Below are 16869 nucleotides of genomic sequence, written 5' to 3'. Positions count from 1 at the left end.
GGTTAAGAACCGTTTCTTAGTTAAACTAAAAAAAGCTAAGAACCAGCTCTTAAATAAAAAATATAAGAGCCGGTTCTTAACCGAAAAATGTATAAAAAAAAGTAAAAAAATGTCAAATCATAAATTAAGAACCCCGAATTAAGAACTCATGCTCTAAGACGACCGTAAACTTGATTTGAGCAGTCTTCTTTACCAGATAACCACGTCATGTGTCATTCTCATATGTTTTCTTTAATGAAGAGGCAACTCTGATAGTTAGTACGTAGCATGGCTTGAGTAGATTTAATTGAAGTTTGAAAGCTCCTAAACTCCAGTGCTACCTTGAAAGTTTTCACTAATATGGGCACCAGCTAGGGAACTAGACCATTTTAGGAAGGTTCAATAGTGCTTATTTTCTTCGTAATCTTGGGAGATATGATTCTTTGATGAATATGATTCTGTTTTCCGACCACGACTTCACTTGAGTGGAAACGAGTATGAGCCACTTGCAATAACGTCTATTCTGTAGTATAGTTCCAGAAAATTCACAACCACAAACGTAACCTTTTCTTCCATTATAAATACTCGTCAAATGCCTAAGCTATGTGTCACAGTAGTCAGCTATCTCTTCACTTCACGAGCTTCTTACACTTGCTTTGAGTCTTTTTGAGATCATCTTAGTCTGAGAATGGTATTAGCAACATCTTTTGTTTAGCCCCGTTCCTCTTTTTATATAAATGATTGTAGTTACGATTATGTGAGATTAACTTGAAGTTGTTGCTGCAGAATGTTCAAGGAATGCAGAATGTTCAAGGAAAGCCTGCTTCAGTTGGACCATGGGGAGGCCAAAGTGGTCATGCATGGGATGATGGAACATTCACCACCGTAAGGCAAATAGTTATAGCACATGGTTATAGTATAGACTCCATCCAAATCGAGTATGACAAGAATGGTACGTCGGTTTGGTCTGAAAAACGTGGAGGAAAAGGAGGCATTAAGTTTGATAAGGTAAGTCATATAGACTATTAATCCTTGTTGTTTTCAGAAACTGATTACCGTTCTTGTGTTGTTTAGGTCAAACTTGATTACCCGCATGAGTATCTGACTTCAGTAAAAGGAACGTACAGTGCCTTTGACGTGTGGGGCAATCTATGTGTCCGGTCGCTTACATTTGAGAGTAACCGCAAACTATACGGACCATTTGGTGTTGAGTCAGGTACATACTTCACTTTGCCAAAATCAGACTCGATGATTATCGGGTTTTATGGGAAGGCTGGTTGGTATCTGGATGCTATTGGTGCTTACCTTAAACCAATTCCTAAAGAGACTAATCCCACGTCGAAAATGGTTTTGCACTCACCTCAAAATGTCCCTCGTGGTGTGAAGAAACTCGAGCACTCGGGGAATATTCATGGAAGTGTAGGCCAAAACTTTGATATGGTTGGACTTAAACAAAAAGATTCAACTTTGTCTTCTCATGAAGGTCACGTTGATGCTGAGATCACTAAACATAAGGTGAGTACAAGACTTTTATGTTATACATTTAGCTCTCTCTTTTACCGTTTTTGACCAAAAGAGTATGGGTTTGTGCTTATCAGTTGGTGACAGATACTGAGAAGTTGCAGCCAAAAGCTGGAGGTGGTGTGAAAATACATGGACCATGGGGTGGAATCGGTGGTATCATGTTTGACGACGGGATATATACCGGTGTTAGACAGATCAATTTGTCACGCAGTGTTGGGATTGTATGGATGAAGGTGTGCTATGATTTTAAAGGACAAGCTGTGTGGGGAAGCAAGCATGGTGGCAGGGGAGGATTCAAACATGATAAGGTGTGTGACTTCGAAACCTTTTTGTTTTTGTTTTTTAAATGCTAAATTACACCTTCATATATTGGTTGTTTTTGGTTTGAATATAATTTTTTTTTTGTAACTGAGAGTTTGAATATAATTTGCAGATTGTATTTGATTACCCATCAGAGGTTTTAACACATATAACGGGAACATATGGACCGTTGGTATACATGGGACCTAATGTGATAAAGTCACTGACTTTCCACACCAACAAAGGCAAACATGGACCTTGTGGAGAAGAACAAGGACCTTCTTTTACACATAAAATTGACGAGGGTAAAGTTGTTGGATTCCATGGAAGAGAGGGTATATTTCTTGATTCCATTGGTGTTCATGTTATGCCATGCAAAATAAGTCCCTTTAAGCCATATCCTCACAATGCAACTGTTCCTCATAACAACACTGGCGTAGGGGCTAATAAGCTAGTTCTTGCAGTAAACGGCCATGGCGAAAAGGTAATATGTAGATCCCATTATAATGGTAGTTACATATCTATCTGTTCAGCTTTAAGACCTGTTCAGTTTATCTGGATTTTAACACCTTTATAGTAGCTTACTTGTTGGGTTTAAATCATTCTCACAGTTTGAGCGCGGAGTCGTGAAAGAACCAACACCGAACGGGTCTGGACCGTGGGGAGGCAACGGAGGTAAACCATGGGACGATGGTGTATTTTCAGGGATCAAGCAGATTTTTGTAACAAGAGCAAATGATGCTATCTCTTCATTACAAATCGAGTACGATAAGAATGGACAATCTGTTTGGTCCGTCGAGCATGGTGGTCATAGTGGAGTCGCCACACACAGGGTAAACTGTCACACCCGCCTCTTAATTTATGTTTCTTGTGGTTGAAGGCAATGTAAATAACATGCCGAAGAGACTGGTGTGACATAAAAAAAACAATCGATTCTTCTTTCGTATACATAGTGCCACCTTTTGATGGTTTTTGATGCATCACAACCTTTCATATATGATACTCATTTCAAATCTCGCTTGCAGATTATACTCGAGTATCCAAACGAGACGCTCACCTGCATTTCAGGGTATTACGGACCACTGATGAACAATTCAGACAAATCTAATGTTGTCAAGTCTCTGAGTTTCTACACTAGCCGTGGTAAGTACGGTCCGTACGGTGAAGAGACAGGGACGTTTTTCACTTCAACTAAAACACAAGGGAAAGTGTTGGGTTTACATGGAAGAAGCAGCTCCTACTTGGACGCCGTTGGAGTTCACATGCAGCAGCGGCTTGTTGACAATAAGACTCAGTTCAACAGGACTTCCTGTTTCAAGCGCTACTGACAATCTTGTCGGCACAACACAAGAACAACATCTAAACTTGTATGGTTGGACTAATGCTTACAGTTTATTACAAGTAAAATAAAAATGCGCCTAACCGCATTGTGTTTCCTTTCCGAGTAACTATGAAAATCTAGAGAAACAAGAAGAGAGTTTAAAATAAAATGAAGAAAATTTGTAATTTACTTGCTATATTCTGTATAATGATATGCTATTTTGTTGTTCGTGAGTGAATTTTTGTGTGTTGCAACACTTCTCTGAGCACATAAGCGATGAGACATGTATGTTCCAAAATCGCAAGCTATTCATCGTCATCTTATATTAGTACATCTTTATTTAAAACCTCATCTTAATTATATGGTTCATTTTACAAAATCGTAATCATAACCTATTTAAAAACAATGATGTAAACTATCTCAAATTTCGTTACATTTAATCCATCCCTTACCAGCTAACTGCCTATATTTATTTTTAATAAATCAACATCCACGTGGGAGCAAAGTCAATATAATCAATCATCTCTCAAAGACTCAAAACTTATGAATAATTTTCCAGCACAATGGTTAATTCCCAAATGATTTTGTGTCGGCTGCTCGAGTTTAGTGTCCAACAAACCAAAACGGAGCTTATTTGTTTTTCTTACACCGAAAATATCTTATCAACAAAATAAATTATTAAAAACTATAAACTAGTGTAGCTACAAGAAATATGCAAATACAAACATAAAATAGATCGAATATCTAGGTCTAACTAGCTAAAAAGAAATGAAAAAGATAAGAAAATAGAAAAAAATGGGTATAACAAAAGAGTAGGGAAGGACTCACCAACTGGTTGTTAGACCATCCGGTCGATATAGTGTTTATCTTAGCGCGAAATCTTAGGCAAATGTTAGTATAATAATCGTTTTATTTTTATTTTAGCTAAGAAAGAGTCCTTAAGCAATGAGGTTTAAGGATTAATCCTTAAGTGTGTGACATCACGTGATAGGCTAGCGGAGGGGTGTGTTTCGCGTGAAAAAAAAGAATCATTTGCTTTCTCCATCACGAAAAAAGAGGTTTCACGATATCAAAGGCGATTCGGCGACTGGAGAAGGGTGGAGGTAAATCAGAGCTTTCACTTTTTTTTTTTGCATTTGGAGTTGTTGCATGTTGATTTCATCTGGTTTTAGGGTTCTATCGAGGGGTTTAAATCGATTTTGGGTCTCAAATCGAGTTGGGGATTTTATCGAATTAGGGTTTTCGTCTTGGTTTGCTATTTTGTTCATCTCGAGTCGCTTCTTTGTTGTTTTCATCGTTATTAAGGTTCGGGATTGAGTTATAAATCGTTACACGGACTGGATTGAGTTCTTAATCGATTTAAGTCTCGGGTATAGGGTTCTAAATCGATTAGTTTTTGTTCTTGCAGGTGTTGAAATGGAGGAAGAATTAAGAGATATGAAAGCACACAAAGATTACTACAAAATGCTTCATGCCGTTTCAGATGCGCAACAAGGTATTCCTCAACTATGCCCCTGTGGAGCACTCACGAAGGAAGTCGTTGATGAAGAGGACACATATGACTACCTCCCTAGGAAAAGATACTTCATCTGCTGTGAGTTCGAGGTATTTAGTGTTCTCTGTTATTAAAATTCTTCTTCTTCGAAATGAATTTGCAGTTTAACAATGGTAATTATGTTTTGGCAGAATGACGGGATGCATTTCAGGCAACCATGGGTTATGGGTATGCAACACGAGGTTGAGAGGCTCAAAAAAGTATTCAACGAGCAGGAGACGCTTCTGAGAGACTGCTAGGCGCTTAAGGTGAGTGGAAATATTAATTGTAACATGTAATTGATGGTTTGTTAACGCAACCTTTGTAACAAAATGATTGTGTTTGTCTGATATATGTTCAGGAGCAGGTGAAGATGCTGCATTTGCGTCTGAATGAACTTGAGAGCAGCCATTCGGAGGTTAGTGTCTAAACTTACCGGTTAACTTTAGCTAGATAGTTTGCAAAACTTTCTAGTTCAAACGTAAGTTTGTAGTTTGAGTGAATTAACTTCTGTCCTTGAACTAGTTAACTTTCTGTTGTGATTTCGAAAGTGAACTGATATGTTATAAATGAAAAGTAAACCAACATTAAATTGTGTCTAACTGGTTATTTCGTGGAAAGGCTTCATTTAAGTGTCTTTAGCTGTAATGAGAGGACAGTTTCCTACTAGAAGAAAATATATTTGCGTAAATAATCCCCTATTTAGTCGCCTCCCTTTGCTTAGAGTCCAGTAAAACATAGTCTTCTTCCTAAATGGCAAACTCCACAAGTTTTGTTAACCTTTTAGCGAGCCAAGGGGTAATTGACCTTGACTCATCGGAACCTCTGTGCGTTAGCAGTCAAGGGGTAGCCAGCCAATGTTCCGATGATTCTACTGTCAAAGAGAGGAGAAAATGGTCACCAAAGGAGGATATAATCCTCATTGGTGCTTGGCTCAACACGAGCAAAGACCCAATAGTTAGTAATGAACAGAAAGGCCTTGCATTCTGGAAGAGGATTGTAGAGAACTACAACTCCAGTCCTCTACTGGGTGGCACAATCCCACGAGAACTTGGGCAAATCAAGCAACGATGGGCTAGGATCAATGATTTGGTGTGTAAGTTTTCTGGTACCTACGAGATGGCACTGAGGGAGCAGAGAAGCGGGTAAAATGACAACGATGTGATGATGGCTTCCTTGGATATCTTCTTTAATGACAAGGGCTTTAAGTTCAACTTGGAACATGCGTGGAGAGAGCTTAGGCATGATGTCAAATGGTGCTCCACCTATCTCGGGAAAGACAGTGGAAAAGACAAGCGCAAAACAGGTGATTCTGATACTCAAGGGTCAGTGACAGAGCCACAAGAGAGACCCATAGGAGTGAAGGCAGCTAAGGCTGCTGACAAGAGGAAGAAATTTGGAAAAGAAGAAGAATTAGGACAACTTAAAGAATTGATGGAGGCCAAAAGGCAAATCTCAAATCAGAGTTTGCTTGCAAGTTTGTTTGCAAATACCGAGCCACTGACTGAGATGAAATTAGCTCTGAAAATGAAATTAATGTCTGAGATGTTGTGATGGTTTGTTAACGCTAACTTAGTAATGTTTACTTATCTTTTTACTCATGCTTGCGAATCTCATTTTACGTGTTTCAGGTGAAGTACAAGCTCATGTGAGTACTGAAGACAAAATCTGCTGTGTGTTTTGTTTGTTTCTGCTCCTGTTTTCATGTGAACCAAGTCACGGGTTGTCTGTTGCCCTTTCTTGGGTTTATAACTATGTTGTCTCGGCTTTGTAACTTTACTGCTCTTCTTCTATTACCTGAAAAAACTTGTATCTCTCTGTTTTCAGTTTGTGAACTTGGAACGTGAAACTCTACTATTGTAAGCTCTCTGTTTCTTGAACTTGAAGTTGTTTTCAGTTTAAAACTCGTGTTACACTTGTTTCTTCTAGCATTATAAGAGCAACTCATGTTTCTTCTAGCTCTCTGTTTCTTGAACTTGAACTTGTTATGCCACATATCATCACTTGATCATCACATATCATCAATTGAGAAATCACTTTTGAACTTTCCGACTTATTCATCATCAACATATCATGATTCATAAATCAATTTCAATTTCAAGATTCATAAACTGCTAAGTATTTTTTTTTAAAGACTAACCATGATTCATAACTTGATTAGTATTTTTTTTTAAGACTAACCATGATTCTTAACCTGATTAGTAATATTTTTTTAAAGTCTAACCATGATTCATAACTTGATTAGTAATTTTTTTTTAAGGATTGCCAAATATGGAAGATGAAGTCGATCGAAGATTGAATGCGGCTTTGGATGAGGCTGTCGATGAATATTTTGAAGATATATACAACAACACCGCGAACAACCAAACAAAGAAACAGAGCAAACATGCATATGTCGAACGAAACCGCGAAGAGGGCCATACCCGACTATGGAATGACTACTTTAGTGAAAATCCGACGTTTCCGCCTCATTTATTCAGACGGCGTTTCCGCATGAACAAAGCAGTATTCATGCATATTGTCGATCGTCTCTCAGAAAATTTTCCATTCTTTCAACAAAGAAGAGATGCAACTGGGAGGTTAGGTATATCTCCACTACAAAAGTGTACGGCGGCTCTTCGTATGCTTGCTTATGGCTGTGCTGCTGACGCCGTTGACGAATATCTCCGACTTGGAAAAAGCACAACACTTTCATGTTTAAGCAATTTCACAGAAGGCGTAATACAGTTATTTGGAGATGAGTATCTACGAAGGCCCACTCCAGAGGATCTTCAACGACTACTCGATATTGGAGAGATGCACGGCTTTCCTGGGATGATAGGAAGCATCGACTGTATGCATTGGGAGTGGAAAAATTGCCCAACCGCCTGGAAAGGACAGTACACACGTGGATCAGGAAAGCCAACAATTGTCTTGGAGGCTGTAGCTTCACAAGATCTTTGGATATGTCACGCTTTTTTTGGTCCTCCAGGTACCTTAAACGATATTAACGTTCTCGATCGGTCTCCTGTTTTTGATGACATTTTACAAGGTCGAGCTCCAAGGGTACAGTACGTGGTCAACGGACACCAGTATGATTTGGCGTACTACCTCACAGACGACATATTTCAAAAATGGTCAACATTTATCCAATCTATCTCAAACCCTCAAGGGCCTGAAGCAGAGTTATTTGCTAAAGTTCAAGAATCAACCAGAAAAGATGTGGAGCGTGCTTTTGGAGTATTGCAAGCTCGATTTGCAATAGTGAAAAACCCGCTATTTTGTGGGACAAGAGAAAAATAGGGATGGTTATGCGAACATGTATCATACTGCACAATATGATAGTAGAAAATAAACGCAATGGATCTCAGTATGATACATTAGAATTTGAAGAAGGAGACTCGAGTAGAAGTTCACAGGTGGATATGTCATATTCTCCCAGGCCTTCAAATCTCCGTACTATGCTTGACATACGGAGGCGTGTTCGTGACCCGCACATACATGCACAATTGAAATATGATTTGATTCAAAATATTTGGAACAAGTTTGGTAATGATGAAGATGTTTAGTTATTGTATGTTTACATTTAGTCATTCAATAAATGAAATTTTTTAATTTAATATTTAATAATTTTAAATTTCAAAGATTCAAAACCAAAAAAAAAAAAAAAAATTCCTAAGAACTCCGTATCGGATAAAACCATTGGACCTACATTTATGATTAGAGTCTTTAACTATTAAAAAAAAATTATTATTAAAATGCTAAAGATTCCAATGGTGAGTAACACCATTGGAGTTGCTCTTAAGTGATTTAATCCTTCAATTAAGCAATTGAACAGACACACACACACACCTTAGTTGTTGTTTTTCTTTAATTTCTTCTTCCTTCGACCAGCTTCTCACGGGCACTTTTGTAGTTCAAGTTTCCCCATATAGTGATGTTTCTACGTTTTTTTGATGGAGTTTAATTTCCGCTACCATGTATGGCATATATCTGTTACATATATTGAAAACAAATTGAAAAATGAAAATGAAGGATTTACAGTATTTTTGGAAGTATGATCAGTATTATGACTCAAGTCAATAACAACACATCATCATTTATTTGTTTCATAATCAAATATAATATTGTTTTAAAGGTCTTCTTGATCAGAAGTTTATTAAAGAAAAGTCGTCATAATATCATCCCTAATCTTATGTTAAAAGTATATTATCCTTAATCAGAAAAGAAGGGAATTAGTGATTTTTGTGCTGTCACGTGTTTATTTAGCAATGGTTGGCACAAAAAAAAAATCATTTAATTAATTTATAGTTAGGCATAAGATACAGAAGCTTCTGCCGGGAAAGATTAAAAATTACAGGTAGCGGTTGCCAAAATTTCCTACTAGTGTCATTATTGTATTGTTGATATTGCTAAACAGCTTAACTTTTTAAAATTGAGTTGGTGTTTGTCTAATGTCCCAATAATAAGATGAGTTGGTTTCTTTCTTGTGGAGTGAAAATTTTTGTTTATTTCAGAGTTTTCCAATAATTAAGCGCCTCTCTCGGGATTGGGTCTCAAATCTTCTCTCTTTTTCTTTTTTTTTTTTTCGTCTTACGAGTGTTGGAAACTCTTCTCTTCTGTGTTTCCTGATACAGCTGCCAGCGACATCCATATTCACAAGAATCTCTCTCTTTTTCTAGGGTTTCTAAAAGCTTCAGTTTCTCTTGCAGGTAGTTTCTCTAGTAACTTTAATCCAAGTTCTTGGTTCTTGATTCTTGATTTTCTAAGGTTGATCTGCCCTGTATTTTGTTTCCTGTTTTATTTTATTTTCTCCCTTTTATTTTTGAAGATTGTCACATTAAGATGAGAGATGAAATCATCAAAAAGTCCAACTTTTTATGTATGTAATAATTGATCTTCTCTGTTTTTAAGTCACTGAGCTGATAATCTTAGACAACTTTTTACTCTGCATTTTTCATTCACCTTCGAACTAGGGTTTCTGTATAACCAAATTAATCTCGATTACACAATCACTGAAATGGGTTTTCTGGGTTTCTTAAGTTTGTTGACGAAAAAAAAAGCACTTTGCTTTTATAAAGAATTTGACTTTAATCCTCCGAAGTTTGTTGCTTTCGAAACTGTTAATGATAAAAATGTGTTTGGTACAATGGATTACGATGTTTTAACCTCTCCTCCACTCAGATTTCTCCAAATGTCTTTTTTTTAAAAACTCCACCTTACACGACTCTTTTTTTTTTTTTACGGGAACTCATTTTCCGACCAAACTCATCGGGTTTAAGACATCAGTGTAATAAAATCTCTTCAAATTCACTAAACATAGCAGTTTATTACCCAAGTAATGTCAATTGTTACCAGCAAGAACCAATCTATCTCAACCATCATCATCACCAACAACAACAACAACCTTCGTCCTCCTCCTCCGCCGCCGCATCTTTCATCGGCGGCGAAGAGATTGTTCGAAACGAGATGGTTTTCAGTCCACCAACGGGTCTTCAAAATCTCAACGGAGACGTTCCCGTTTCGAGCAGCGAGTTAACCTTCCGCGATGGTCAGGGACTATCTCTAAGTCTCCTCGGCACTCAGTTCTCTCTTCCTTCGTTTCACTATCAGCAATACCAATCGGGTTTCACCACAAATCCTCCAATCTCGGTTCAGGAAACGCCGCTGTTTAGCAAAGAGATGTTGCTGTTGGGTCAATCTGATCCTTCCTCCGGTTACGGTGGAGTCTACAACAGTTACAATATGAGCAGCGTTTTGCGTTCTCGGTATCTTAAACCGGCTCAGGGTTTGCTCGATGAAGTGGTTAGTGTCGAGAAAGAGCTAAACCAGATGAGGAGGAAGAAGAAAGGTGAAACCTTTAACAATAGTGCAAATGAGACAGAAGGTGGAGGAGGCTTTGGTGGTGAGATATCAATAGAGTTATCTACAATTGAACGACAAGAGCTTCAAAGCAAGAAGGCCAAGCTTTTAACAATGGTTGATGAGGTAATTATTTAACTAAGTCTCATCTCTTATAACTTAGTTAATTAACTTAACTCACATCTTCTTGTGGTTGTGTTAATTGTTGTAGGTAGATAAAAGATATAACCAATATTACCATCAAATGGAAGCATTAGCTTCATCATTTGAGGTAGTAGCTGGATTTGGATCAGCTAAGCCTTACACATCGGTGGCTCTCAACAGAATCTCTTGCCATTTTTGCTCTCTTCGCGACGCGATTAAAAAACATATTCAGGTTATCAGAGAGAAGCTTAAGGAGAAAGGAGGAGAGTTGTCATTGGATGAGCAACAAGGAGGAGAGAGGATACCGAGATTGAGGTATTTAGATCAAAGGTTGAGACAGCAGAGAACTTTGCATCAACAGATTGGAATGGTTAGACCTTCTTGGACCTGAAAGCTCTGTCTCTGCGCTTCGCGCTTGGCTCTTTGAACATTTCCTTCATCCGTATGTGTTTCCTTCTCTCACAAGTCACATCCTTTATGTTTTCGTATTAAAAACATTTTAAGAGAGTTTATGTTTGTTATATGTAGATCCCCGAAAGAATCTGAGAAAATGATGCTTGCAAAGCAGACAAGACTGTCCAAAAACCAGGTAACCTGAGCTTTTTTTTCTGTCTTCATCTTTGTGTTCTGCTTGAATCACTCTGTGTGTAATGTAATTAGGTTGCTAATTGGTTCATAAACGCGAGAGTTCGTCTATGGAAACCAATGATAGAAGAGATGTATAAAGAAGAGTTTGGTGATGATGCCTCTGAGTTACTAACTTCCAAGTCTCCCAACAGCACCAACCAAGAAGACTCCTCGCAGCAGCAGCAGCCGGAGAACACAACAAACGTTGCCTTCTCATCAGAACCTAAACCAGACTGTACTTCAGCCAATGAAGATGACCCACAACTACATCAGATGAACCGGTCAGCTGATTATGATAGTCTAGTGAACTATCACGGGTTTGATGTTGATGATTACCGTTACATAGACGGAAACAACCAGCAGGAGAGTAGATTCTCCAATGGCCATCACTTGCACGACTTTGTCGTTTGAACAGAGGACATGATGTCTTGCATTTTTATAGATAGGCATATAACACACACATCTGTGGCTTTTGTGTATAGAGTAGTACACTTGTAACACAAGTATTTGATTATGTGTGTATAAGATTTACGGTAGTGTGAAGAATTATGAACAACCGCTTCATTTTACAACGGAGATTAACTTTTTGACTTTAATTTTAATCTGGGCTATATCATATTTATATGGGTCTAAAGCCCAATTGTTGACGTTGACTATCGACGAACCTACGAAACAGTCTCCTAGATTCCACTGATGCCACTATCCATCAACCTTATCCATATCTGACAAAAGCGTCGAACACGTGGCATTACGATTAATTTATTCGGCTACGGTTACTTGATGACTTGTCGGATTTTTATGACTACTTCACATACAAGTGAATTCTCATTTTTATCCTTCTCCTTGAACATAAGCAAAAGTGCAAGAAGTTAATTAAAAGGGTAAATTAGTCAATTGACACGACAATAGAGTTTTTCTTTGTGTAGGCCAAATGGTCAGCCGTGTCTAATAGATACAATAGAGTTCGATATATTGAGCAACATGATGCAAGCAGTTGATGAAGAATGGTATGATGAAGCAGGTAAGGCTAAGCTCTCTACCTCTCACTGACTCCTCATGAAACCGTTTGAAAGAATCAAAGATCAGTGAGCTTGTTTGGTTACAATGATGTTGCAGCTGAGTACAGAGAAATGCTTGGTTACTTCCAAGCAAAACACAAATTAAGGAAATACAATTGATAGGTATGCTAAGATAAAAAAAGCTCATCTACCTTGGCTAAAACGCAACCAAAGTGGTGGAAGAGACTGTAACGATCCGGTTTTACAAACCATAATTAAAATTTGGTTTGATTATTTATTTAGACTAAACCAATCTGAAAAATAATTTCTGCTTAATGGTTTAGTAAACCATACATGCTTATATATTAGTTATAAGTATTTCTTTATTCTTAAAACCTAAAACGTGAACTGTAGCGCAGCTATCTTTCATCACCATCATCTTCTTCATTAGCCACCTCAAGCCATCTTCACGTTTCTCCCTTCATTAGTTGGTCCAACGACCATCATTGACCGTTATCTTCTGGGAGTAAGTAGCCAACTCTTTTCTCTACGTGTTACAGAAAGCGGATCTCCAATCGGATTTGTATTCTAAAAGTTATGTGTGTTTTACCAAGGGATATTTCTGCATAACACATCTGAGACCAGTATTGGGGAAAGTCAGGAACGGATTACAAATCATAGAATTTTGACGTCAAATTTTTATGGTAAATTCTAAACTCACAGATCTACCTATAGCAGAAAGCATATCATCATTTGGAATTTTGGTTTAAATGTTATGGTTGTTTATTTGGGACTGATCTCTACAGAGCGAGTCCACGAATAGTCAACTTCATAAGCGTTTTCCTGTTTATCCCGACTGACTTAGAAAACGAGCGAGATACCGTTGGAAAGGTCTCGTTGTCAGCTTTCCAGATCATTCTTCAGATCGATAAACTGAGGTACAGTTAGGAAGTTATGGCCATTTAAATTTCGGGTATCAACTCTGTTCAAATCCGAAAATCATAAACCTAGTCTTCTAATTTGGAAACCCTAAATCTATTGTTTTAGGAAAGTTTTTTATGGACCTAAGCCATTAATTCTCGTGTCGTAGTTGACCGTATCATCCGTTGTCCATTTCATCCAGTGGCTAAGGTGAGGGTTATTCCGTTTAATCCCGTGCTAGTTTAGTACTACCATTATGGAAAGTTTAGTTTCGAAACATGTTCCGTCTCTGTGAATCGAGTCTAACTGGAGTCTTGTTTGTTTTTATTTTATTCTTTTTCTAAACCGGAAATCGGAAATTAGATGATTCAACTGTTGATCGATTTGGGTGATGTTAAAAGACGGTTATATATAAGTATACATATAGTATGGATTGGTTAGCCGGATATAGGGAAGTACTTCTGTATCGGCCTATTTGTGTGGAGATTACGGGGCGTACAGGAAAGCACTTCTGTACCACGTATGAGCTGCAGGAGTACAGGGAAGCACTTCTATACTACGTGGCAATTGTTTGAGTTGAGATTGTGGGGCGTACAGGAAATCACTTATGTACCACGCATGAGCTGCGGGAGGGTAGGGAAGCACTTCTATACTACGTAGCATTGTGTATGAGGAGAATGTGGGAGTATAGGGAAGCACTTCTGTACTACATATACTTTTGGTATACATAAAAATTTATATATCTATATCTGTAAGAGGAGAATGCGGGGTGCAACGAATAGCTATGTACTATAAGCGCATTGGTTGTTATGTGTGGCGCATTAGGTGCCGTGTTTGTTTCATGCTAGAGCTAGGCCTACATAGTCGTAGTGCTATCTACTGAGTCTGTGGTTTGCGGTTTAGCATCCCATACCTCACTGAGTGACTCCCCCGTTGCTCACCCCTCTTTTCTCCCCCTTCCAGGTGAGACTGTCGAGCATGAGTGATTGCTATCGGATTGGTGCTTTTGGGCATTTACTTCTTTCCATTTCAGACTTGCGGGTTTTATGGGTTTATCGTATTTTTCTGGATTTATTCTATTATTTGGATTTATGACTATTTGTCGGATTTATGATATGTGCAGACGATTTATGAGGATTAATAAATTGAGTGTTCACGATTATTATTTATTATTTTATTTTGGAGAGTACATGTATTATAATTTGGTATCAGAGCGGGGTTCCGTCCCGGCTCCGACCCGGGATGGCGATTTGTGGGACTTTGTTTTAATCGATTTTTGACGATTTCGAAATATTTATGGGGTTGGTAATTTTACAAAAAAAAAATGTATATCACCTTTCTGTTCGGTTATTTTTCAGTAATCGATAGTGTTCCGATTTAACAGAAATTAATCGTGTCGTCCATTCTCTATTCAGATGCCGCCAAAAAGAGGAGGAAAGCGTACTCGCACCGTTAGGGTCAGAGCTGATGCTCGTGAAGTTGTGGATGAGCAGGGTGCTGCAGGGGGTGTTCAGGCAGAGGGTGTGCAGCATGCAGCCCCACCGTTTGACCAGGCTGCGCTCATGCAGATGGTTCGGCATGCAGCTACCCAGGCTGCTCAGACTGCTATTCAACAGGTTACCCAGGAAGCTGCTCGTGTAGCTGCACAAGAAGCTGCTCGTGTAGCAGCACAGGAAGTTGCCCGTCAGTTGGCTGCTGGTCAGTAGATTCCACCGCAGCAGATCCCACCACAGCAGGATCCACCGCTGCAGATGCATATTCCTCAGGTTCCTGTGCAGGGGGTTCCATGACAGCAGCTCCCTCAGGGTTTGCAGCAACCTTTACCGGTTTATCGTGATTATGATGAGAGGTTTTACAGACTCACGAGTCAGATGTGAAACATGGAAATGGAGCATTTTGGGGGAACATTGGATGCTACAGTTGCACATGATTTGAAGCTTAGTCTGCAACGGAAATTAGAGATTATTGAGTGTCCACCAGAGGCTTCGCTTAGGTTGGCTATGCAGTACCTACGTGGAGATGCACTTGTGTGGTGGGAGGGAGTGCGATTGGGCCATCGTGGGCCTGACAGGCTTACCTTTGCAGATTTTATCCGGGAGTTCGATAGGAAGTATTTTCCAAAAGAAGCTATGGATAAGAAGAAGAGTGACTTCGAGCATGTGAGCCAGGGTGACATGACAATCAGGGAGTATGAGGTTGAGTTCAACCGACTTCGCAGGTTTGCAGGAGGTGGTATTACTAAGGAAGACATGATTAGAAAGTTTTTGGGTGGGATGCGAGTTGAAATTCGCAACAGATGTCGTGTCGTCACTTACTACAGATTGGGGGATTTGGTGGAGAAAGCTGCTGAGCAGGAAGCAGGTTTGGCAGAGGGGCAGGAACTCTTTAAATCAGCTCAACCTAAAGTTGGGAAGACTTTAGAGTCACAAAAGAGAACATTGGACTAGTTAGAACCACCTAGCTGCCCCGGTTGCAAGCACAATCATTATGGAGAGTGCAGTAGGTGTCATTCATGTTGACGGACATGCCACATGACGAGAAACTACCGGTTTAAACCATTGAATGCGGATACAGTTAGACAGATTGTTGAACCCAGAGCGGCTACAGTGGATTGCTTTAACTGTGGTCAGCCAGGTCATATTTTCAGGGATTTCCCGAGGATGGAACATGCAGAGGATTCACCACTGCCTAAGCGCCAAGCCATCGACCAATGAGTTTTTGCTACTCGAGATTAGGAGGAGGTGGAGCCGGGATCCACTATGTACCTTTTGTTATTTTTAATTCTTGTGGTTTAATACGTTGTTTTTCTATAACAAATCTTGCTTAATTACTAAACTCGTATTAATCGGTTTTGGTTCATGACAACTCTCGTCCTAGTTGGTACTGAGATTATTTATTGCTTTGTGAGTTTGAGTTTGCTCAAGTGGTAGTTATCTTAAGTTTTGTGTGAGCCAACGGTTAATCATAATCCTACCGTCAATACAGAGAAGCGAAGTCAAGATCTGAATTCGGAACGAATTCCTATTTAAGTGGGGAAGAATTGTAACGACCCGGTTTTAACAAACCATAATTAAAATTTGGTTTGATTATTTATTTAGACTAAACCAATCTGAAAAATAATTTCTCCTTAATGGTTTAGTAAACCATACATGCTTATATATTAATTATAAGTATTTCTTTATTTTTAAAACCTAAAACGTGAACTGTAGTGCAGCCATCTTTCATCCCCATCATCTTCTTCATTAGCCACCTCAAGCCATCTTCAGGTTTCTCCCTCCATTAGTTGGTCCAACGACCATCATTGACCATCATCTTCTGGGAGTAAGTAGCCAACTCCTTTCTCTATGTGTTACAGAAAACGGATCTCCAATCGGATTTGTATTCTATAAGTTATGTGTGTTTTACCAAGGGATATTTCTGCATCACACATCTGAGACCAGTATTGGGGAAAGTCAGGAACGGATTATCAAATCATAGAATTTTGACGTCAAATTTTCATGGTAAATTCTAAACTCACAGATCTACCTATAGCAGAAAGCAGATCATCATTTGGAATTTCGATTTAAATGTTATGGTTGTTTATTTGGGACTGATCTCTGCAGAGCGAGTCCACGAATAGTCCACTTCATAAGCATTTTCCTGTTTATCCCGACTGACTTAGAAAACGAGCGAGATACCGC

The 16869-nt window shown here is 38.8% G+C and overlaps 3 protein-coding genes and 1 pseudogene across 4 annotated transcripts; all 4 read left to right on the top strand.

Annotated features, from left to right (window-relative positions):
• The first annotated feature begins 595 nt into the window (after window positions 1–595).
• On the top strand, window positions 596–3389 carry LOC106308045 (jacalin-related lectin 3-like). Of its 2 annotated transcripts, none has more exons than XM_013745156.1 (7): window positions 596–670; window positions 766–987; window positions 1054–1494; window positions 1578–1811; window positions 1937–2287; window positions 2415–2636; window positions 2829–3389. In XM_013745156.1, the coding sequence occupies exons 1-7, from the start codon at window positions 668–670 to the stop codon at window positions 3129–3131; spliced, it is 1776 nt and encodes a 591-aa protein (XP_013600610.1). In that variant the 5' UTR covers window positions 596–667; the 3' UTR covers window positions 3132–3389. The 2 variants fall into 2 exon arrangements, with proteins under 2 accessions (XP_013600610.1, XP_013600611.1); XM_013745157.1 differs by having other exon boundaries at window positions 784–987; window positions 2829–3388.
• Window positions 3390–5411: 2022 nt separating this feature from the next.
• Window positions 5412–5807, top strand: LOC106308975 (glutathione S-transferase T3-like). Its single transcript, XM_013746071.1, has one exon. It carries the CDS (start codon window positions 5412–5414, stop codon window positions 5805–5807), a length of 396 nt encoding a protein of 131 aa, XP_013601525.1.
• A 1122-nt stretch (window positions 5808–6929) lies between these two features.
• LOC106308974 lies at window positions 6930–8206 on the top strand (annotated as a pseudogene).
• Window positions 8207–9772: 1566 nt separating this feature from the next.
• Window positions 9773–11866, top strand: LOC106308973 (BEL1-like homeodomain protein 10). The gene is made up of 5 exons (XM_013746069.1): window positions 9773–9781; window positions 9996–10625; window positions 10711–10958; window positions 11172–11232; window positions 11304–11866. The coding sequence occupies exons 1-5, from the start codon at window positions 9773–9775 to the stop codon at window positions 11679–11681; spliced, it is 1326 nt and encodes a 441-aa protein (XP_013601523.1). The 3' UTR covers window positions 11682–11866.
• Window positions 11867–16869: the final 5003 nt, after the last annotated feature.

Source organism: Brassica oleracea, chromosome C8 (assembly GCF_000695525.1).
Source record: "Brassica oleracea var. oleracea cultivar TO1000 chromosome C8, BOL, whole genome shotgun sequence".
Lineage (NCBI taxonomy): Eukaryota > Viridiplantae > Streptophyta > Magnoliopsida > Brassicales > Brassicaceae > Brassica > Brassica oleracea.
This window is presented reverse-complemented; position numbering and strand designations above follow the sequence as displayed.